The 25,153-nt window shown below is 47.5% G+C and overlaps 1 protein-coding gene across 1 annotated transcript; it reads right to left on the reverse strand.

The window, feature by feature from the left end:
* Nucleotides 1–12,937: 12,937 nt before the first annotated feature.
* LOC127044400 (olfactory receptor 52B2-like) lies at nt 12,938–13,900 on the reverse strand. Its single transcript, XM_050939188.1, has one exon. It carries the CDS (start codon nt 13,898–13,900, stop codon nt 12,938–12,940), a length of 963 nt encoding a protein of 320 aa, XP_050795145.1.
* Between the last annotated feature and the right edge of the window lie 11,253 nt (nt 13,901–25,153).

Genomic DNA, 25,153 nt, shown 5'->3' on the forward strand with positions numbered 1-25,153 from the left:
ACTGCGGAGTCTCTCCCAGTTTATAATGGGGTAAGAGCAGAACCTCTTTCCTACACAATCCTCCTACTGGATCCTACTGGCTCTGTGGCCTTGACCGAAACGACACTCAAGCCTACAAGAAAACTCATTCACAAGCAACTCCCATTGAGTTTTATGAAAATATTCACCTGAGTAAAGTTGCAATTTTTTTTTAGGATTTGGTCCTAAATATGTGGGACAATCTCAGTTAAGATCTGGTCGCCACTCCAGATCTACACTGGGATAACTACGTTGCCTAGGTGTGTGGAAAACCCCTCCCGCCTCCCGAGCGACCTAATCCCCTACATAGGCAGCGCTCTGTCAGCGGGAGAGCTGCCTCTCAGAGAGGAGGATTAACAATGCTGACAGGAGAGCTCTCACCCGTCAGCGCAGAGTCTACATTAACGCACCACAGCGGTGCAGCTGCACTGCTGCAGTATTTTAAGCCTGGAAGTGCTGCCTGAGTCAAGGCCTCAGGATTTAGAGTGTAGAATATTACAGGGCCTAAGTAAATCTCAAATGAAGTTTACTCTGCACAGTCAGGGCTCAGAGCCAACATGCAGCTCCAGGCACCACCCCTCTGTGACTGAATCAGATGGTGAAGAGCAGCAGAAAATTAACCCTTTCCTCCTCTCACTTGTTAGATCTGATCATTTCTCCTTTTGTACATCATTTGGAAAACTCATTGTGACACTCAGGCCCCCGGCAAAGAGTTCACTCTTCCTTGCAAACAACTTTCATTTCAGACCTGACAAACTCACTACACCACACACAATCTTTACCCATAAAGAGTAGTCTGACACTGCACCCCATATTCTTCATGGTGATATTATTATGATATGAGTATGGCATAGTTATGATGTATTTTATGCAAGGAGGTATCATCGGAAAAGTTATGATTTGCTGAACATGATTATTCTATTTGTGTGCATGTATCATTTTTCTATCTGAAATTATGAAAATTGACTATGTATCTGTATTTCAAAAGTAGTTACACCTGAGTGACACCCACTAGCCAAGATACTTTCAGTCTAGATAGCTGGGGGAAAATGGTCTATTCAGGGCAATGGGCCATTAGAAAAATTTATGGGCCTTAGGAGAAGATTATCTCTCAAGCAGAGGAGCCTTCCTGTGAACGCTCCAGACAGCCTCCAAGTAATGACTGCTATGACTCTACAACGACATGTGATGAGACCACATGTCTCTGGACTCCATCTTGGGATGTCAATATTCTTCCATAGAACTGTCTGGGAACCAAGTTTTGAAATAAAGGGATCCCAACACATTCAAAAGCTAGATAAGGCAGGGAGTGACGTGTTCTGGGGTTCTTTACTCTGCCACACAAGAAGACTTCTGAAAACAGCTGAGGAACAAAGACTCAAAAGGGAGAAATGCTGGACCCAGGCTAAAGGGATTTCTAGTCTGTGTATGAAACACCTGGAGATTCCCAAGCTGCAAAGAAATGCAGCTTTTGCCTTAAGAATCTAAAAATCTGCCTGTATCACAGTTAGGGTGAGAATATGCTAATTCGTATCAAATCTGTTCAGTATATTAAGCTTAGGTTGCATTTTTATTTATTTGCTAGGTAATCTGCTTGGCATCACTTATAATCACTTCCAATCTCTCTTTTCTATTTAATAAACTTGTTTTGTTATAATCTAAACCGTGAGCTTTGACTGGAGTGATTGGGGAAAATCTCGACTTGGTTACCACAAGTGTGCATGGTTCTCTTCACATGGAGGGAGAGGCCAACGGGGTATTAAACACACACACTGCTCAGATTTAACCAGGCAGGATGGTACTGCTCTGGGGTCCTAGCCTGGAAAGCTGGTAGTTCAAAAGCCTGTGTCCAGTTGCAGCTGGGTGTGTCTCTACCTGTGTGAATGCTGGTGAAAGTGCAGGTGGGAGGGCTTTGCAGCTTGTCAGAGCAGTACAGGGTGAGAGGGAGCCCAGGCTGCAGGGTCAGCGGGCTCAGTGGTACCCCAGTTCCAGATGGCACCCTAGGGGGAACCTGTCACAATCAGTATCAAAGCAGCCCTTATAATTGGTTGCTCCTGGGTTATTTTGGACATTTATAGCTATGCTGCTTAAAACCAGCTAATTTCTGCAAAGCAGAACAGACTCAGTCCTGGGGTCCTGACTGATTTTCATGGAAGTGATGCCTGAATGAAGGCCTCAGGATTTGGGGTGTAGAATATTACAGGGCCTGAGCAGATGTCCAATGAGATTTACTCTGAACAGTAACGTAACCAAGAATGTCCTAGTCCAGAGCCCACTGAGTTGAACAGCAAGACCCACGGTGACGTCCGTGGGAGTGGATCATGGTAACCCGTAGACCTCTTCCCAGCACCGAACTTCAGCACAGTCACAGGAGTGTATCTCAGAGCCCCGGCTCCCGTCCTGCCCTTGCAGTCAGAGTTACGCACCCCCATTCTAGCCAACCCCAGAGCAACATTTCCTAGGTTTCATGTATTTCCATTCACCCCTTCACAGATTCATTCCATGCAAACGACTCACCAGGCTCCGGTCCCAGCTGAGGAGAAGGAATCTCTGCCTGTGACCAGGTCGGGGAGCTGCAGGCGGCAGGGAATCTGCACTGACCGGGGCTGAGGAACAGGGATATTTATACTGCTGCCCTGGGAATCCCAGGGGGAGCTCAGAGCCAGCACGGAGCCCCAGGGACCTGCCTCTGTGCCTGGCTCAGGTGGGGAAGAGCAGCTGAGAATTGACCCTTTCCTCCTCTCTCTTGTTTGATCTGATCATTTTTCCCTTTGCACGTTATTTAGAAAGGTCCTTGTGATACTGAGGCATCTAGCAAAGAGTTCCCTGTTCTTTGCAAACACCTCTCATCTCAGGCCTGACAAACTCACTACACCACACACAAGTCTAATGGAATGTTTACCCATAAAGACTAGTGTCAGGGGCTTATTCCTTCACCCTCTCACTTCCATGGTCCTTCTCGCATGAACAAAGACCAACAATACCCCAAGTCCGACCTTGCAAACAATTCGATGTATGTTGAGGTGAACTTCCAGCAAGCATGATTCCACTTTCATTTCTTAGTGTCCCCTTCCCAGCTCTGACACCACAGAGCCTTGCCTGTGTCCCTCTTCCTGTTCCCATCCCCTGTTCCCTTATTTTCCCCTTTAGCAAGACATGATTTTAATTCCCCCATCCCTGGTCCCTGTTTCCATTCCTGCCCCCACCCTCTTCCTGATTGACTGCAGACTATATAGTAAAACCGGAGTTTTGCTTAGCTGTTCCTTAACCAATCATTTTACTGAAATTTAACTAACCAATCCTAACATATTGTAACATGGTTATTTAACCAATTAAATTCCACCACCTTCATTGCTTTACACTCAACAAAATTAATGATACATCAGACAGAAACAATCACAGAACCAGACAGAGACTATGCAAATAAACATATAAAACAATACAGAAGTGAGGATTTCATAATGACATCAATACAGACATAAAGGTTTTCCAGCTGTCTCTGTTGGTAAGTAAGCTCTTGCCAGACAGGATGCAATCAAACTAAGTTTCCTTTTCCATCTTCTAGGCTCTTCCCTTTCTCTGGAGGTGATGGAATATCAGGGCAGGATTGTATTCCTAATAGCCCAATAGCACCTTATTTCAATGTGACTAGTTTTCAAATTGAGGATGTCACCATACACTTCCCAGCTTATGGCTGCCTCTGCTGCTTAGCCGAAGAACCAGGCCTCAGACTGTCACAGTAAGAGAAGGTCCTTACACAGACAGGCGGTGATTTTGATTCTTTCTTTTATACCTCTATATCTACCTAAGTGATAAGAATACACCTAAATTCTTAAAGTATAGGCCTTTGCAGAGAGGCCTGAATATCTGTATCCTAACAAGTAGCATATAAAGGGGGTGCAGAAAGCCTGTAACTTGTCAAGCTTCATAACCATTGCAAAATGCATGTCCAGGTAATAGTTATGGATTTGGAGTATAAGTTAGTCACCATGGCATAGTGTGTCGCGGTGATGGCCATTCCAGGCGGGCATCGTCACCCAATCCTGATTAGCGGGGATGTAATGCCAAAATCAGTTCTCCAGCCTTGCTCCATCCCAAGATTATCAATGGAAAACCATCAGAGACAACTGCAGACAATCAACACCTTTTGGAAGTAAATAAAGGGACATTACAACACATGGGATTGCCCTGCATATGAACAGAGACAAAAGACTGTTTCTGGATAACACAGAGTGGGGAAAGGCCCTCTGGATCCTTTCACTGAGGAAACATCTCGTGGTGCAGGGACATTCTCATGAAAAATTGGATAGAGGAGTCGTATCATAGGCGCATTTAACTCACACGATTTTAACTATACACGCTCAGCAAAACAAAACAAAAAAGTGAAAAATAACAATTTAAATCCTGTACTTGTATTGCAGGCCATTTCGCCCGCCATTCCACTCAATGAGCATTTGACTCTATGCAATTTTGACTTACACGCTGACTTCAGAACCTAATCCCACTTAAGACGCGACTTCCCAGTACTGGTTCTTAAGAATCCAGCCAGCTCTGCAAACACACTAAACTTGGAGAGTGGGGAGCCTACTTTATTAGCTAGGAAAAGGAACTATTGACCCAACTTTGCATTTTGTGATGTTATCCTGTAACCATTTGTTTCAACGTCTCTCTCATTTCTAGTTACCTCTCCTTTCTTCTTAATTAAACAGACTTGTTTTATTATATGTGCTCCCAAGCACTGTGAGTAATACAAGATTGGTGATTTATGACAAAATTTGTTGTGACATACTATTGTGATGTTCTCCTGGTGTTATCTCGACCTTTGAGGTCTATAAAATCATGTCTGGTGTGGACAAAGTGAATAGAGAAATGTTATTTACTTTCTCACAATATGCAAAAACCTGAGGTTACCCAATGAAATTAATAGGCAGCAGATTCAATACAAACAAGAGGGCATATTTTTTCAAGCAACACAAATGTAATCTGGGGAACTCATTGCAAGGGGAATGCAGTGATGGCCAAAAGTACAACTGCATTCGAAAAGGAACTAAACACATGGGGAAAAAAACAAATAGATCAGTCCATGGAGAAGTGATCCATCAATGGCTATTAGCCAAGACAGTTGGGTATCTCTTAGTGGGTTGCAGAGGCAAAATAGTGATAGAGGATGTGGAAAAATCTGAAGTACTCAAAAGCTCCTCGACAGTTGCACTAGGCAACACAGTGTGGGGAGGAGGTGAGCAGCCCCCAGGGATGAAAGAACAGGTTAAGGACTATTTGGAAAAGCTGGTCATGCACAAATCCATGGATCCAGAACTAATGCATCCAAGCGTGCTGAGAGAGTTGGCTGATGCGATCGCAGAGCCATTGGCCATTATCTATTAAAATTTGTCGTGATCGGTATAGGTTTCAGAAGATTGGAAAAAGGCAAATATAGTGCCCATATTTAAAAAAGAGAAGGAAGAAAACCCAGGGAACTATAGACCAGTCAGCCTCACTTCAGTCCACGGCAAAATCCTGAAACAGGTCCTCAAGGAATCCATTTTGAAGCACTTGGAGGAGAGGAAGGTGATCAGGAACAGTCAACATGGATTCACCAAGGGCAAGTCATGCCTGACCAACTTGATGGCCTTCTATGATGAGATAACTGGCTCTGTGGATATAGGGAAAGTGCTAGATGTGATATATCTTGACTTTAGCAAAGCTTTTGATATGGTCTCCCACAGTATTCTTGCCAGCAAGTTAAAGAAGTATGGGCTGGATGAATGGACTATAAGGTAGCTAGAAAACGGCTACCCTGAGTGGGATTTAGGAGTTTGCATCTCTTTGTGGAAGGTGCTGTAAGAAAAATCATGTTATTGGGTTCAATACTTGGGTGACTGGGTGTAATTCTGGGACCTGTTTTATACAGGAAGTCAGACTGCTGTGGGGTGGTATGTGAGGATCTGTGCTGCCCTAGTCATCTCCTCATGGGGTGGATCTCCAAGTCGGGGAAACCCATGATGGCACAGTGAAAGCCACCCCACTCGGGTTCTAGGATGTGCGGATGAGGGCCATGCAATCCCTGTGCTGTCTCCCTGAGGAGACTTGCTCCTGACTTCCATGCTGGCCCCAAAGTGTGCTCTTTGCCACAAAGGAAATTAAGGAGCAAAGAAACTCTCCCAAGGTGACACAGCAGGTTGGAGGCAGAAGGAAGACTAGAGCCCCCGTCTCCCAATGTGCAGTCCAATGCACTTCCTATTGGTTTATGACATGTCCCCCTTGGCTGCTGCTTTCCATTGCCATGAAGAGTGCAGCTCAGATGCAGCTTGTCACCGAAGAGATGCACACACCGTGCTCTCTCACAGGGTGATTTTACATTTGTGCTTTCTTGTTTTGTTGTTTTCCCAACACCTTAGAACCGAGACTCATTCAGTCCGGCTGCTTTTTGTGGAAGTGAGCGGTGTTGTTGTAGCCATGTGTGTCCCAGAATATAAGAGAGACAAGGTGAGGAGGAAATAGTTTTCATTGGACCCAAATTATGTTGGCGAGAGAGACCAGTTCTCAAGCTTACGTAGTGGAAGTACATAGTTAAAACACCCCTAGAGTTCCAATGAAAACTTGGCTTTAATTTCCAAGTCCCAAAGCATTTTCTGTAGCCTACTTTAGCTCAACAGGGAGCTTCTGCTGCAGGATCAATAAAATACAGAAATAAAACGGTCAGAGAAGGGCAACAAAGACAATTAAAGATAGAGAATGACTTTCATATGAAGAGAGACTAAAAAGACTTGAACCTCTGAGCTTAGAAAAGAGATCTCTAAGGGAGGACATGATAGAGGTCTATAAAATCATGACTAGTGCGGAGAAAGTGAATAGAGAAATGTTATTTCCTTTTTCACACAATGCAAAAACCAGATCAGCAGGCTTAATACAAAAAGAGAATGTATTTTTTTATGGAACATAGAGCTAACCTATGGAAATCACTGCCGGGGGATGTTATGATGGGAAAGGATTGAAAAAGACTTAGATAAGTTGATGGGGTATAGGTCCATCAATGGCTATTTGCCACGCTGGTCAGGAATGCAAGCCCATGCTGCTGGTGTCCCAAAACCTCTGATAACCAGAAGGCAGGATGGGAAGACAGGGGATGGATCACACAATGGTTGACCTGTTCTGCTCACTCCCCTGAAGCACCTGGCATTTGTCACTGTCAGAAGACAAGACACTGGGCTAGATGGACCATTTGTCTGACCCAGTTTATGCTGTTTTTATGTTCCTGTGAGACATTTCTACTCCAACGCTCTCGGAATGGAAGATGGGAATAAAAGCAGAAACAATATCCTGCAGCATTTTTGTGGCACTAGCAGATGGTTACACAAGACTCATCACATTACCCTCAGTGGCAAAACATTCCACTAGCAGGGGGTAAGACACAACTAATCACACACACAATATTTTCCTTTCTCTGTCTCCCATGGTCGGTGCACCAGAGAGCACATGCAAATAAGTCCCTCACCCAGTGCACCAGGACACAGAACTCTCTGACCTCTCTCCCACTCAGTCAGCCCCACAAAGCCACGTGTGTTGGGAAGAGTGTGAGATTAGACTGGGGAAGCCAGGCCCATCCACGCAAAATGTTCCCTAAGGGTACGTCTACACTACGGGATTATTCCGATTTTACATAAACCGGTTTTATAAAACATATTGTATAAAGTCGAGTGCATGCGGCCACACTAAGCACATTAATTTGACGGTGTGCGCCCATGGTCCAAGGCTAGCGTCGATTTCTGGAGCGTTGCACTGTGGGTAGCTATCCCGTAGCTATCCCATAGTTCTTGCAGTCTCCCCCGCCCCTTGAAATTCTGGGTTGAGAGCCCAGTGCCTTATGGGGCAAAAATCATTATCGCGGGTGGTTCTGGGTACAGCCTCATCCCTCTCTTTGTGAAAGCAGCAAACAACCATTTCATGCCTTTTTTCCTGGGTGAACTGTGCAAACGCCATAGCACAGCAAGCATGGACCCTGCTCAGATCAATAGCACAATCGTGGACGTTGTAAACACTTCGTGCATTCTCGTGAGTCTATGCTGAACCGGGACCTGCAAAGCCAGGCGAGGAGGAGGCGGCGGCTATGGCAGGGCGGCGAAGAGAGTGAGGAGGACATGGACATAGAATTATCTCAAACCGCGGGCCCCTGCACTTTGGAGATCCTCCTGGTAATGGGCAGGTTCTAGTCATTGAACGCCGATTTTGGGCCCGGGAAACAAGCACAGACTGGTGGGACCACATAGTTTTGCAGGTGTGGGACGATTCCCAGTGGCTGCGAAACTTTCGCATGCGTAAGGGCACTTTCATGGAACTTTGTGACTTACTTTCTCCTGCCCTGAAACGCCATAATACTAAGAAGTGAGCAGCCCTCACAGTGGAGAAGCGAGTGGCAATAGCCCTCTGGGAACTTGCAACGCCAGACAGCTACCGGTCAGTCGGGAATCAATTTGGAGTGGGAAAATCTACTGTGGGGGCTGCTGTGATGCAAGTAGCCAAAGCAATCATTAAGCTGCTGCTACGAAAGGTTGTGACTCTGGGAAATGTGCAGGTCATAGTGGATGGCTTTGCTGCAATGGGATTCTCTAACTGTGGTGGGGCCATAGATGGAACCCATATCCCTATCTTGGCACCGGAGCACCAGGGCACCCAGTACATAAACCGCAAGGGGTACTTTTCAATGGTGCTGCAAGCACTGGTGGATCACAAGGGACGTTTCACCACCATCCACGTGGGATGGCCAGGAAGGTTCATGACGCTCACGTCTTCAGGAACACTACTCTGTTTAAACGGCTGCAGCAAGAGAATTACTTCCCGGACCAGAAAATAACATTTGGGGATGTTGAAATGCCTGTCGTTATCCTGGGGGACCCAGCCTACCCCTTGATGCCATGGCTCATGAAGCCATACACAGGCAGCCTGGACAGTGGTCAGGAGCTGTTCAACTACAGGCTGAGCAAGTGCAGGATGGTGGTAGAATGTGCATTTTGCCGTTTAAAGGCGCGCTGGTGCACATTACTGACTCGCTCAGACCTCAGCCAAACCAATGTCCCCTTTGTTATTGCTGCTTGCTGTGTGCTCCACAATCTCTGTGAGAGTAAGGGGGAGGCCTTTATGGCGGGGTGGGAGGCTGAGGCAAATCACCTGGCCACTGATTATGCGCAGCCAGACACCAGGACGATTAGAAGAGCACACCAGGAAGCGGTGCGCATCAGAGAAGCTTTGAAAACTAGTTTCATCACAGGCCAGGGTACGGTGTGACTGCTGTGTTTGTTTCCCCTTCATGAACGCCCCCCCTTTATTGACTCCTTCCCTGTAAGCAACCCACCCTCCCCCTTCGATTACAGCTTGCTTAAGGAAATAAAGTCACTATCATTTAAAAATCAGGTATTCTTTATTAAAAGTCCTTCCTTGTAAGCAACCCATCCTCCCCCTTCAATTACAGCTTGCTTAAGGAAATAAAGTCTCTATCGTTTAAAAATCATGTATTCATTATGAAAAAGTAATTATAACAAGAGGCAGAGAACTGACAAGGTATCCCGTGTGTGGTTTGGGAGGAGGATAGGAGGGAAGGAAAAGGCCATTAAATACATTTCAATATAATGACAGCCCTTTGGTTGGACTGTCCACGGGGGTGGAGTGGGCGGGTGCACGAAGCCTTCCCCCACACGTTCTTACACGTCTGGGTGAGTGGTGAGGGTGGTTACACAGGGGCTGCAGCGGCACTCTGTGACCCCGCTGCTCCTCCTGAAGATCCACCAGACGTCGGATGATATCAGTTTGATCACGCAGCAGCTCCAGCGTTGCATCCTGCCACCGCTGATCTTCCTGCCTACATCTCTGATCTTCCTGCCACCACCTCTCATCTTGAGCATCTCTCCTGTCCTCACGTTCATCCCTCCTATCCTCACGTTTGTCCCTCCTGTCCTCATGTTCACTGGCATCTTTCCTGTACTTTGCTACCACGTCCTTCCAGTCAGCCAGATGAGCTCTTTCATTGCGGGTTACATCCATGATTTCCGAGAACATTTCGTCTCGAGTCTTCTTTTTCCTCTGCCTTATCTGAGAGAGCCTTCGGGATGGAGTAGGGAGGCTTGAAAAATGTGCAGCTGCTTGAGGGAGGGGAAAAAGGGAGAGAAGTATTGAAAAAGATACATTTTACAGAACAATGGTTAAACTCTTTCACAGTGAACAACACTATTCACCTTACATAGCACATGTGATTTCACTACAAGGTCGCATTTTGCATCTTAATATTGAGTGCCTGCAGCTCTGGTGTTACAGATCTCACAGACACAGGTCCGGCCATCACAATTCAGCTTGCATGCAGCCATGGTAAGCCATTGTCTTTCGACTTCTCCAGGCTTCATATACACAGTGCCCTCTGATGCTTCTTCCAATTCTCTAGGATGATTGCTTTACCCCTCCCCCCACCGCTTGGCTGGTATCATGGAAGATCACTGCTAATCACCCCCCTTTCCGCCCTCCCACCGCATGCCTGGTAGCTGGGACGATTCCTGCTAGCCAAATGCAAAAAAGCTTAGCGCTAACCTTCCTCCCCTCCCCCCGCTTGGCTACGTGCAAGGAAGGATTTATTTTAAGCAACAACCCAGTAGGAAAATTGCCATCTCTGTCCCCTTAATTAAATTCCTGAATATCAGCCAGGTTACCATGAAGGATATCACTCTGCTGAGGATAACAGAGCGAGATAAAGAACAGATGTTTCTTGAATGCCAGCAATCACCGGGACCATACTCAGCTATGCTTTGTCATGTAGTGATACCTGATTACTTGCTACATGCATGGTGTGGTAAAGTATCCTACCATGGTGGACGGAACAAGGCTGCCTTGCCCAGAAACCTTCTGCAAAGGCTTTTGGAGTACCTCCAGGAGCGCTTCATGGAGATGTACCTGGAGGATTTCCGCTCCATCCCCAGACATGTTAACAAACTTTTCCAGTAACTTTACTGGCCGCGAATGCATCCCAAGCCCTCATAGCAAATCAATCATTAAAAAACGCTTGCTTGTAAACCATGTTTTATACTTACAAAGGTACACTCACCAGAGGTCGCTTCCATGGCTTCACTGTCTGGGCTACTGGCTTGGGAGGGCTGGGAGGGTAATTCTATCTGAGTCACAAAAAGCTCCTGGCTGTTGGGGCTAATGGAGTGCTGTGTGCTCGCTGCAAGGTCGTCCTCCTCTTCCTCCTCCGCAAAATCCTCAGCCATGGTTGAGATTACAACCCCCACCTCAGAATCCACAGACAGGGGTGGGTAATGGTGGCGCAGCCCCCTAAAATTGCATGCAGCTCAGCGTAGAAGCGGCATGTTTTCGGCCCTGACCCGGACCTTCCGTTTGCTGCTTTGGTTTTCTGGTAGGCTTGTCTGAGCTCCTTAACTTTCACTCTGCACTGTACTGAGTCCCTGGTGTGGCCTTTGGCCATCATGGCCTTGGAAATTTTTTCAACTATTTTTTCATTATGTCTTTTGGAACGGAGTTCTGTTAGCACTGAATCCTCTCCCCATCTAGCGATCAGATCCAGTACCTCCTGCGCGGTCCATGCTGGAGCTCTTTTTCGATTCTCAGGAGACTGCATTGTTATCCGTGCTGATGAGCTCTGCGTGGTCACCTGTGCTGATCACAGCTCCACGCTGGCCAAACAGGACATGAAATTCAAAAGTTTGCGGGGCTTTTCCTGTATACCTGGCCAGTGCATCCAAGTTCAGACTGCTGTCCAGAGCGGTCACAGTGGTGCACCATGGGATACCGCCCGGAGGCCAATACCGTCGATTTGCAGCCACACTAACCCTAATCCGATATGGTAATACCGATTTTAGCACTACTCCTCTCGTCGGGGAGGAGTACAGAAACCGATGTAAAGGTCCCTTTATATGGATAAAAAGGGCCTCGTAGTGTGGACGGGTACAGCGTTAAATCGGTTTAAACGTGTAGTGTAGACCAGGCCTAAGGCAGGCAAATGCAAGGTCTGTGGGATGCAGGCCTTGGCTACAGAATGGGGGACTGAGGCTGGCAAAGCTGTGACCCTGAGAAGGATTCAGGAGTTCTCATATCTTTGTGGGGGGGTGCCTTAGCCAAACAGATTCATACTCCGCATTGGAATGTAAACACAAGTTATTGAGCTGAAAACAGGAGTGATGAGTTAAAATTTTAGGGCCTGCTTAAACACTGAATCACCATGTTTGCCATGGGATGGTTTAGGGGGGTGTTTCCTGCCCAAGCCATGTCCTCATAGGGTGGATTTCCAGGATAAGGAGTCTCATGATGACACAGTCAAAGCCACCCCTGCTCAGGTTCTGGGCTGTGCGGAGGAGGACCATGAAATCCCTGCCCTGTCTCCCTGAGGAGACTTGCTCCTGATTTTCCTGCTGGCCCCAAAGTGTGCTTATTTGCCAGTGAGGATATTGAGGAGGAAAGAAACTCTCCCAAGCTGACACAGCAGGTCAGTGGCAGAACGAATGCTGGAGCTCCCATCTCCCAATGTGCTGCACAGTGCACTTCCCATGGCTGTATGGCACGTCCCCCTTGGCTGCTGCTTTCCTTGGCCATTGTCACAGAGGAGCACACACCGTGCTCTCATTCTCATAAAGTAATTTTACTTTTGTGCTTTCTTGTTTTGTTGTTTCCCTTCAACTTAGAATAAGATCACTCAGTCTGGCTGTTTTCTCTGGCAGGGCGCTGTGCTGTTGCAGCCATTTGTGTCCCAGGATATTAGACAAACAGGGGGGAGGAAATAGCTTTCATTGGATCCAAATTCTGTTGATGAGAGAGACCAGCTTTCGACCTTACGCAGTGGAAGTACATAATAAAAATATCCCTACAGGTCCAATGAAAACTTGGGTGTAATTTCGAAATCTCAAAGCATTTTCTGTGTCCTGCTTTAGCTCAGCAGGGAGCTTCTCCTGTACCATCGATGAAACACAAAGATCACCCGTTTCAGGATCTCTTTTCTGGTCACCCCATAAACGATGGGGTTTAACATGGGGGGAATGAGCACACAGAGGTTGGCTAGTAGGATGAGAATATAACTTGGGACGATTTGCCCAAATTGATGTGCAAAAATGGGTAAAAAGACTGGTGTGTAGAACATCAGTATGACACAGAGGTGGGAGCCGCAGGTGCGGAGAGCCTTGAGCCGGGCGTCCTTCGATGGGAGTTGGAAAACGGCCCTGAGGATCAGCCCATAAGATACAGCAATGAGCACAGCATCCAAGCCAATTACTAAAGTACCCACAACTGTACCATACCAGAAATTGACTGTGATGTCGTCGCAGGCCAGCCGGGCTATGTCAACGTAGTCACAATAGGTGTGAGGCAGGAGGTTGGTTCCGCAGAACTTCAGCTGCTTCACAAGAAAGAGGACGGGGAAAATGAAACAGAAACTTCTTGTGACAACTGCCAGCCCCATCTTCCCGGTCACAGACTTGGTTAGTATGATGGTGTATCTCAGGGGGTTGCAGATGGCAACGTACCGATCAAACGCCATGGCCAGCAGGATGGCCGACTCAGCAATAAAACTGACATGGATGAAGAACATCTGGGTCAGGCAGGCAGCAAAAGAAATTTCCCCTGCTCCAAACCAGAATACAGCCAGCATCTTGGGCACTGCTGTGATAGATAAGAGCAGATCAACAGCAGCCAGCATGGACACGAATAGATACATGGGCTGATGGAGGCTTTGTTCTGTTAGTATGATGAATAGTAGGAGAGAGTTCCCAATAAGTGTCACAATGTACATCAGACAGAAGGGGATGGAGATCCAGACATGAGACTCCTCCATACCTGGGATGCCAGCCAGGATGTAGGTCACGGGGGCAAAAAAGGTGTGATTGCCAGCTGGCATCATGCACCATCACTTGGATCTTCTATTCAATTTCCAGGAACTAACAGCAAAAGAGACAATCAGTGAGAAGGTGAGTGTCTGCTAGGACTGAATTGCATTTGTTACAGTGTGATGGGTTCACCCGGGGGGGGGCACATGGAACTGGGGTTTCATTGAGCCCTCTGACCCCCCAGTCTGTGCCCCCCTCACACTGTGCTGCTGTGACAAGCTGCAGACCTGCTCCCCATCTTACACTTACACCAGCATCCACACACGCAGGGACACACCCCGCTGCAGTTACACGCAGGCTCTAACCAGCCACTGCATGAACCAACAATAGAGAGGCTGCAGCCAAATTAACCACCAGCTTCCCAGATTCGTACCCCCCACTGGAGTGTAAACCCAAAATGTTACAGTCTTACCCTGAGCAGAGAACTGTACAGCGTAAGCTCCTAGAATTCCCCCCCTCCCTGAATGTGGAAAAGAATATACAACAGCCTCCGCCAGTCGAGCTATGATTTTCCCAGGCACTTCATTCCAACTCACTAGTGTAGATAAAGCCAAAACAAGTTTATTAAGTACTAAAATAGTTTTTAAATGGTGATAAGTGACACCAAGCAGATCAAAGCAGATTACCTAGCAAATAAACAAAAATGCAACCTAAGCTTCATATAAAATCTTAAAATCTATTTTTTGTAGTTAAAAAACTTGTTCTGTTATAATGTAAAGCAGTGAGCTTTGACTGAAGTGCTTGGGGAAAATCTCAGCTTGGCTAACCCAAGTGTGCATGGTTCTCTTCATATGGAGGGAGAGGCCTACCGGGTATTAAACACACAGACTGCCCATATTTGACCAGGGCAGGATGGTACTGCTCTAGGGTCCCAGCCTGGACAGCTGGTGGTTAAAGAGTCTGTGTCCAATTGCAGCTGGGTGTGTCTCTACCTGTGTGAATGCTGGTGAAAGTGAAGGAAGGAGGGCTTTGCAGCTTGTCAGAGCAGTACAGGGTGAGAGGGATCCCAGGCTGGGGGTCAGCGGGGTCAGTGATACCCCAGTTCCAGATAGTACTCTGGGGCTACCCGTCACAATCATTATCAAAGCAGCCCTTATAATCGGTTGCTCCTGGATTATACAGTTTGTACATTTACGGCTATGCTGCTTGAAGTCAGCTAATTTCTGCCAAATGGAATGGACCGAGTCCTGGGGTCCTTATTGATTTTCATGGAAGTGTTGCCTGAGTGAAGGCCTCGGGAATGTTATAGGGCCTGAGGGGGTTTCCAATGAGGTTTACTCTGAACAGACACATAACCAAGAATGTCCTAGTCCAGAGCCCACTGAGTTCTACAGCAAGATCCCCAGTGACACCTTGGGGAGCGGATCAGGGTAACTCGGCGACCTCTTCCCAGCACCGAACCTCAGCGCAGTCACAGGAGCGTATCTCAGAGCCCCGGCTCCTGTCCTGCCCCTGCAGTCAGAATTACACACCCCCATTCTACCCAACCTCAGCTCAACATTTCCTAGGTTTCATGTTTCCATTCTCCCCTTCACAGATTCATTCCATGCAAATGACTCACCAGGCTCCGGCCCCAGCTTGGGAGGAGGAATCTCTGCCTGTGACCGGGTCGGAGAGCTGCAGGTGGCAGGGAATCTGCACTGACTGGGGCTGAGGTACAGGGATATTTATACTGTTGCCCTGGGAATCCCAGGAGGGACTCAGAGCCAGCACGGAGCCCCAGGGACCTGCCTCTGTGACTGTGGGGAAGAGAGGAGAATTAACCCTTTACTCCTCTCATTTCTTTGATCTGCATCAGAGGGGTAGCCGTGTTAGTCTGGATCTGTAAAAGTAGCAAAGAATCCTGTGGCACCTTATAGACTAACAGACATTTTGGAGCATGAGCTTTCGTGGGTGAATACCCACGAAATGATGCATCTGACGAAGTGGGTATTCACCCACGAAAGCTCATGCTTTGCTGCTTGTTTGATCTGATCATTTCTCCTTTTGTACGTTATTTAGACGCTGAGGCCCTGGCAAAAAGCCCCCTGTTCTTTGAAGCCCTGACAAACTCAGTACACCACACACAAGTCTTATGGAACGTTGACCCATAAAGAGTTGCCTGTAAGGTGTGTGCAGAAAGCTTGTAACTTGTCAAGCTTCAAAACTATTGCAAAATGCATGTCCAGGTAATAGTTAACAAATAACATTTTGATATTGACAGTGAGCTTTACGACTTGGAGTAGAGGGCATAGTGTGTCTAGCCGATGGCACTTCCAGGAGGGTGTTGTCACCCCACCCTAGTTAGCTGGGGATGTAATGCCAGGCTCAGTTCTCCAGCCTTGCTCCAGCCCAAGATTATCAGTGGAAAACCACCAGAGACAAATGCAGTCAACGCCACTTGGAGGTAAATGAAGGAACATTACAACAGACAGAATTGCTCTGTCTACAGGGGTGAAATTAATAATAAATTCTTATTGGTACGTGGACAGACTTTGGGCCCCAAAAGAGCCTCCCCCGGTCAGCCCATGTGCGCTCCCTGGCCTCCACTGCCCAGACTCTGGCAGTGATTTAAAAGGAACCAGGCGCCGGGAGAGAAGAGTTACCAGAGTTAATGACCACACACATTTTGTAAGGGAGAGTGACTCCCATGGATCGGGGTTTACGCCAATCTCTGTTAGAGATAAGGATGGGATGCAGGGTGTGAGGGGAAGATTACCCCATATCCCCTCATGAGAGATTCTCACAGCTTCTTCTGAAGCATCTGGTGCTGGCCGCTGCTGGAGACAGGCTACTGGGCTAGATGGACCCGGCTCTCATCCAGTCTGGTGGTTTCCATGTTCCTCTACCAAGGTGCAAGGTTGACCTACTGCACAGCGCCTACGTTCTGTGATAATTGCTGTTTAACAACAACTGGAGCTGGAACTTTCCAAAAGCGAGCTGCTGATTTGGGAGCCCCCAACCTAGGACACACCTCAGCCAAGATTTCAAGAGGTGCTGAGCTCTCTCAGCTCCCACTCTCTGCCACTGGTGTGGCAGGTGCTCAGCAGCTGTGAAAAACCAGACCCTGGATGACACAAGCTCAGCATCCAAACAGGAGTGGTGGATAGGGATGCCAATTTTCCAGCTGCAGAGAACTGAACACCCTTGCCTTGCCCCTCCTCTTCTCCGAGGTCCTGCTCCCTGCTCCCTCCATCCCTGCTCCCTCCCTCACTCACTGTCCCCCACCCTTGCTCACTCGCTCAAGGGTTTGGAGGTGCAGGAGGAGGTGAGGTCTCCGGCTGAGGGTGCAGGATCCAGGGAGGGGCCAAGAAGGAGGAGTTTGGCGTATGGGAGTGGTCTCTGGGCTGAGGTAGGGGGCTGGGGTGCAGGATAAGTTTTGGGGTGCAGGTGGTGCTTATCTCTAGATGGCTCCTGGAAGAGTCCTGCGTGTCCCTCTGGCTCCTAGGCAGAGGCACAGCCAGGAGATGCCGCATGGTGCGTGCTGTTCCAGTCCAGAGGAGCCAACCCTGCAGATCCCATTGGCCACAATTCCCAGCCAATGGTAGTTGTGGGGCTGGCACCTGGGGCGGGGAGAACTTGGGGAGCCCCCTGGCCGCCCCCTGCCTGTGACCGGACATGCTGGCTGCTTCTGGGAGCCCCTCAGAACCAGTGTAGGCAGGGAGCCTGCCTTAACCCCACTGCACCGCCATCCAGATTTTTAACGGCCCAGTCAGAGTTGCTTATTGCATCTGTCAGTGAGGGGCTGAGTCAGAGAATTTCTCTTCTCAGCGCAGACTTGATCAGCAGCAATAGTAAAGGGCGCCAGGAGAGAAGGCTTCCATAGGCCTGTTTGACTCTGCCTCCATTACTGTCTGGGCATCACGGACCACGGGTCTTGAATATCAATCTATATGGCCCTTAGGCACTAGTACACACCTGTGACAATGTTGGTTTTTCCTCCTTATTATGTTGTATGCAAGCTTATTTGGGTCTTACAATTTTGCATGAATACTGTGTGTGCGTCAGTCTCTCTGTGTGCGGTACCAGTGCCTCGGTGGTGGGAATAAGAGTGTGAGACTTTTCTGCTGAGGCCCTCGGGATCAGGTGAGGCGGCTCCAGCTGCCTGCACATAGCAATGGCCGGTGTCCCTCATCACCTCTGACCCAGGAGCAGGATGCAACCAGGTGACCCTTTGCCTGGGAAGGGAGACAAAGAGCAGGAGGAGGAGGAATGTGCACATTGGAGGTTGGGCTGGTGGAATCTGGCCTTGGAGAGAGGGGAGTCTGGGGTGTCCGGCCCAGGGTCCCTCCAAGATGGACTTTGCTGAAAGTCACTGATTTCTCTGCTAACAAGCTCTGTTCTACATTCTGTTCCTTCGACAAATACACCTTCTGTTTTACACGCTGGCTGAGAGTCACGGCTGACTGCAGAGTGGGAGTGCAGGGCCCTCTGGCTTCCCAACAAACTCCTCCTTCACCATGGGGGGTTTCACCATGACTCGGATGATGCACGGGTTGGCGGCATTGACTGGGCAGGTGTAACAATGCTGGTTCTGGTGGGACACAACTGAGAGTGCCAATTTAGGACAAATTGCTTAAAGCAGGGCAGTTACAGTCCAAGGCTTGGGATTATCCACCCTTAAGGCAAACCAAACCAGCCAGACAGAGAGGACTTTGGTTTCACCCCACTGGCTCACCACAAGTCACACAAGCAATTCCCTTCGACACTCCAGTTTCCCAGTCTCACCACCAGTTCCACTCGTTATGGGAACAAATGGTGATGAAAACCAACGCCCCAGTAAAAGAAAAAAGGTTCTCCCGATCCCAAAGGACCAAAGCCCAGACCCAGGTCAATATACAAATCACATCCTACCCACAAATCATGCTGTTGCCAGTTCTTTAGAATCTAAAATCTAAAGGTTTATTCATAAAAGAAAAAAGATACAGATGAGAACTAGAATTGGTTAAATGGAATCAATTACATACAATGATGGCAAAGCTCTTAGTTCAGGTTTGTAGCAGTGATGGAGTAAACTGCAGGTTCAAATCAAGTCTCTGATGGGTCATCAGTCCTTTGTTCAGAGCTTCCATTTGTAGCAAAGTCCCTCCAGAGGTAGGAAGCAGGACTGAAGACAAGATGGAGATAAGGCATCAGCCTTTTATAGGCTTTTCCAGGTGTAAGAACCTCTTAGTTCTTACTGTGGAAAATTACAGCAAAATGGAGTCTAGTGTCACATGGGGAAGTCCTGCACAACCTGCTGAGTCACAAGGTCTATTGGCTTTCTCTCAGTGGGTCAATCGTGTAGCTGATGGTCCTTAAAGGGCCATGAAGCAGGCTAGGGAGAGCTGACACCAACTTTTCTGGGGTGTCACCCAGAAGCACAGCATAAGTTTGAACTATAGACAGTATAGAGCCAGTATTCATAACTTCAACTATAAAAATGATACACACATATAGACAGCATAATCATAACCAGCAAACCCTAACCTCTCCATAGACCCCTTACACGACAATCTCTATACAATATTTTCTACAAATATATAACAGTGGGCGCAACACTGACCCATACATTATGTCATTAACGTCACAGCAGACGATGGTGTTCTCTCCGCAGTCAGCCACACTTAGTGAGGCTCAGGGAGGGCTGAGGAGATCCGGAGTGTGAGGGGGGCAACGTTTGCTTCACTGTGGTGAAATTCTTAGCATTGTTTTTGCTGCTGTGATCATAGCTCCCCGGGTGAGAGGAAGCAGGAGAAGGGAACTGACCTCCCCCTGCCCTTCGTAATGCCAGAATCCAGGCTCAAATCATGCATACCAGCCTCCACCTCTTCACTCTCAGGGCACCAGCTCCCTCCTGCCCTCCTGCTTCTCCAGCAGTTCACCGCACTGCCTGACAGCTGGGCCGACTGTGACATCATCAATGACGTCTTTGTGAGCAGTAATGTCATGTGCAGCCCCTATCTCCCTGCTCCCCAAAATGGACAGACTCAAGAAACCTGCTGATCCATCGGAGAGGGTTCAGAGAAGAGCCACGGGAATGATTAAAGGATTAGGAATCCTGCCTCATAGTGATAGGCTCAAAGAGCCCAATCGGTTTAGTTGAACAAAGAGAACGTTAAGTCTGATCACAGTGTGTAAGTACCTACACAGGGCACAGACATATAACAACAGGCTCTTCTCCCTGGCAGAGAAAGGTCTCACACAATCCAGTGCTGGAAGTGGAAGCTAGACACATTCAGACTGGGAATAAAGTGGAGATTTCTAACAGCGAGAGGAAATAACCATTGGAACAATTTATAACGGTTGTGGTGAATTCTCTATTACTGACCATTGTTCAATCAAGGTGGGATGTTTTTCTAAAATTTCGCATCTTGGAATTATTTGGAGGCAGGTCTCCAGCCTGTGATATGCAGGGGATCAGACTGGATGAGCACTTCCGGCCTTTGAATTAGTGAATCAGTGAATGATGGGGATGTTAACCCAGCAATGGTCCAGTTCCCCTGGTCAGATTCTCCTTGGCCTTGGTGTGATGTCTAGTTTGGAAGCTCCTCGGTGCAGGAATCACATCTCAGTTTGGGGGGTGCCTGGCACAGGCCTTTGGGCCCCACTGGAAATAAGATTAAATAATAATATGCAGCTGTTTCATCAGTGGATCTCAAAGCAGTCTGTAAAGGATGTCAGTGTCATTATTCCCATTTTACAGAAAAGGAAACTAAGTTACAGGGAGGCAAAGTGATTTGCCCAAGGTTCTCCAGCAGGGTGGTGGCAGAGTGTGGGAATAGAATGCAGATCTCCTGAGTCCCACCCCATATTCACAGCCTGTATGGCTGTCATCCAGGGTCTCCATCTCCCTGCCATGCAGATACTTTACCCTGGGGTGACAGGACTCGCTAGAGGAGAAAGGAAGGATCCTTTTCTCTTGTCCTTCGGTGATGTACAGTGGGAGCAAGAGGCAACGAACCTAGAGGTGGTGTGTAACAGGGTCTGTAACTAACTCTTTACCTGCCTCCTTTTTCCCGATCCAGAGGGGCCTCCCAGCCCCAATCAGAAGCTACTGGAAAAATGGGAAAATTAAACAGATTTAAACTTCCATTTCATTGAAGTACAAACCTCAATCGGGGGAGGTCCAGGACGATTGGAAAAAAGCAAACATAGTGCCCATCTTTAAAAAAGGGAAGAAGAAGAATCCAGGAACTACAGACAGGTCAGCCTCCCTCAGTCCCTGGAAAAATCATGGAGCAGGTCCTCAAGGAATCCATTTTGAAACACTTAGAGGAGAGGAAGATGATCAAGAATAGTCAGCATGGATTCACCAAGGGCAAGTCATGCCTGACCAACCTAATTGTCTTCAATGATGAGATAACTGGCTCTGTGGATATGGGGAAGGCGGTGACGTGATGTATCTTGACTTAGGCAAAGCTTTTGATACAGTCTGTCCTGGGGCCGGTTTTGTTCAACATCTTCATTAATGATCTGGATGGTGGGATGAATTGCACCTCAGCAAGTTTGCAGCTGACACTAAACTGAGGGAGAGAGGTAGATGTGCTGGATGGTAGGGATAGGGTCCAGAGTGACCTAGACAAATTGGAGGATTGAGGCAAAATACATTTGATGAGGTTCAACAAGGACAAGTGCAAAGTCCTGCCCTTATGATGGAAGAATCCCATGCACTGGTACAGGCTGGGGACTGACTGGATAAGTGACCGTTCATCAGAAAAGGACCTGGGGATTATAGTGAATGAGAAGCTGGATATGAGTCAATACTGTGCCCTTGTTTCCAAGAAGGCTACCATTATATTTGGCTGCAGTAGTAGAAGCATTGCCAGCAGATCGAAGGAAGTGATTATTTCCCTCCATTCGGCACTAGTGAGGTCAAATCTGAAGTATTATGTCCAGTTTTGGGCCTCTGACTACAGAAGGGATGTGGACAAATTGGAGAGAGTCCAGTGGTGGGCAACAAAAATAATTATGGGTTTGGGGCACATGATTTATGAGGCGAGGCTGAGGAAACTGGGCTTATTCAGTTTGCAAAAGAGAAGAGTGAGGGGGAATTTGATAGCTGGTTTCAACTACCTGAAGAAAGTACCAAAGAGGATGGATCTAGACTGTTCTCAGTGGTGGCAGATGATAGAACAAGGAGCAATGGTCTCAAGTTGCAGTGGGGAAGGTCTAGGTTGGATATTAGGAAACACTATTTCACTAGGAGGGTGGTGAAGCACTGGAATGGGTTGCCGAGGGAGGTGGTGGAATCTGCATCCTGAGAGGTTTTAAAGGCCTAGCTTGACAAAGCCCTGGCTGGGATGGTATAGTTGGTCCTGCTTTGAGCAGGAGGTTGGACTAGATGACCTCCTGAGGTCTCTTCCAACCCTGATATTCTATGATTCTATGAGACTTGCCCCAGTCCTGCCTCCACGCCCCAGCCTGGCTCCCCACTTGCAGACTGGGCAGCCCCCAGACGGAATCCCCCCATCCCAGCCTATCACCCCTCAAGCCAACTCTGCCTCCAGAAATGTCCTCATCTGCAAAGTGAGCTGGATAAATTGATGGAGCGGATGCTATAACGAGATTGCCTACAATGGCATATGGCCCATCTACGACTGCTAGCAGCAAGTATCTCCAAAGGCTTAAAAAGATAAACACAATATCAGTTAGCAGATAGCAGTTTTCAGGTATCTAAAAGGGTGCCATAAGGAGGAGGGAGAAAACTTGTTCACCTTAGCCTCTAATGTTAGAACAAGAAGCAATGTGCTTAAACTGCAGAAAGGGAGATTTAGGTTGGACATTAGGGGAAAGTTCCTAACTGTCAGGGTGGTCAAACACTGGAATAAATTGCCTAGGGAGGTTGTGGAATCTCCATCTCTGGAGCTATTTAAGAGTAGGTTAGATAAATGTCTATAAGGAATGGTCTAGACAGTATCTGGTCCTGCCATGAGGGCAGGGGACTGGACTCAACGACCTTTCGAGGTCCCTTCCAGTCCTAGAGTCTATGAATCTATGAATATGTTGGGGAAGAGTTAACACGGTATTGGCCAGGGAAATGATGCCTCACCAAGCTACTAGAATTCTGTAGGGCATCAACAAGAATGTTGAGAATAGTGATCCAGCAGCTATAGTGCACTTGGACTTTCAGAAAGCCTTTGACAAGGTCCCTTCCCGAAGGCTCTTAGGCAAAGTAAGCTGTCATGGGATGAGACGGAAGGCCTCCTCATGGATCAGTAACTGGTTAAAATATAGGAAACAAAGGGGAATAAATGATCCATTTTCACAATGGAGTGAGGTAATCAATGGGCTCCCCCAAGGATCTGTATTGTGACCATTGCTGTTTAACACATTCCTTAATGATACAGAAAAGGGAGTGAACAGTGAAGTGGCAAAGTTTGGAGAGGATACAAAATTATTTAAGATAGTTAAATCTAAAGCTGACTGAACAGTTACAGAGGAATCTCACAAAAATGGATGACTAAGCAATGAAATGGCTGATGAAATTCAGCATTGGTAAGTGGAAAATAATGCACATTGGAATAAATCATCCTAATTTCACATATATAAGGATGGGGTCTAAATTAGCTATTGCCACTCAATAAAGAGATCGTAGAGTCACCGTGGACAGTTCTCTGAAAACTTCTGTTCTCAGCACAGCTGTGGTCAAAAAGGCTAAAAGACTGTTAAGAACCATTAGTAGATGGAGAGAAAATGTCATATTGCCAGTGTATAAATCCGTGGGATGCCCACAACTTCAGTAGTGTGTCCAGTTCTAGTAGCCGCATCTCAAAAAGAATATAGTGTAACTTGAAAAGGTTCAGAGAAGGGCAACAAAAATGATGAAGGGTATAAAATTGCTTCCATATGAGAAGAGACGAAAAAGGCTTCGACTGTTCAGCTTAGAAAAGAGACAGCTAAGGAGGGATAAGACAGAGGTCTATAAAATCATGACCAGTGCAGAGAAAATGAATAGAGAAATTTAATTTACTTTTTCCCACAATGCAAAAACCAAGGGTTACCTGACAAAATAATAAGCAGCAGATTTAATTCAAAGAAGAGGACATATTTTTTCATGGAACACAGCTAACCTGTGGAACTCATTGCCAGGGGATGTTGTGATGGCCAAACGATTAAAAAAGAATTAGATAAGTTGATGGGGGACAGGGCCATCAATGGCTATTAGCCACGCTGGTCAGGGTTGCAAGCCCATGGTGCTGCTGTCCCAAAAACTCTGACCACCATAAGCCAGGATGGGCCGAGAGGGATGGATCACTTGATGATTGTCCTGTTCTGTTCACCCCCCTGAAGCACCTGGCACTGACCGCTGCGGAGCTTTGCCCTGACCCAGTAGATACTGTTCTCATGTTCTTATCAGACATTTCTTCTCAACAGCTGCAGAAAAGGAAGGTGGGAATAAAATTAAAATAGATTCCCACAGCGTTTCTGCTGGATGTTGTGTGATGTTAACAGAAGGTCAAACAAGCCTCCAAGCCCCAGGAGGAGTCAGCATGTTCTCCTCAGCAGCAAAATGTTCCTTTAGCACAGGGTAAGAAACAGCTAATCAGACACACCCATTCTATTCTCCATTTGTCTCTCCCACAGTCGGGGGGACCAGAGACCATGTGTAAAAGAGTCCCTCGCCCGGTGCACCAGGCCACAGCACCCCTGAGCTCTCTCCCACCCAGCCACTCCCACAACACCACGAGTGTAGGAAAGAGAGCGAGAGCAGCCTGGGGAAGCCAGGCCCATCCATGGGAATGTGCCGTAAGGCAGCCAAACACAAAGTCCTTGGGACAAAGGCCTTGGCTGCAGAATGGAGGACTGAGGCCAGCAGAGCTGTGACCTTGAGAATGGTTTAGGAATTTGAGGAGGAAAGAAACTAACCCAAGGTGACACAGCAGGTCAGTGGCAGAAACAACACTAGCGCCCCTTTATCCCAGTGTGCAGCCCAGGGCACTTCCCACTTGCCCATGGCATGGCCCCCTTGGCTGCTGCATTCCTTAATGGTCTGAAAAGAGTCCAGTTCAGATGCAGCTAGTCACAGAGGAGATACACACACTGTGCTCTCTCTCTCTCATGGTGATTTTTACATTTCTTCTTCCATGTTTTGCTATTTCCTTTCAACTTAGAACAAGACTTACTCAGTCTGGCTGCCTTTTCTGGCAGTGCGCAGTGCTGTTGTAGTCATGTAAGTTGCAGGATATTAGAGAAACAAAGTGAGGGAGGAGATGTCTTTCATTAGACCAATTCCTGTTGGTGAGAGAGACCAGCTTTCAAGCTTACACAGTGTAAGTACATAGTAAAAACATGTGTATAGTTCC

The sequence above is a fragment of the Gopherus flavomarginatus genome, chromosome 1 (genome assembly GCF_025201925.1).
Source record: "Gopherus flavomarginatus isolate rGopFla2 chromosome 1, rGopFla2.mat.asm, whole genome shotgun sequence".
NCBI lineage: Eukaryota > Metazoa > Chordata > Testudines > Testudinidae > Gopherus > Gopherus flavomarginatus.

Coding starts and splice junctions, on each gene's coding strand:
- LOC127044400 (XM_050939188.1), bottom strand. CDS start 13,900: ATGCCAGCTGGCAATCACACCTTTTTTGCCCCCGTGACCTACATCCTG.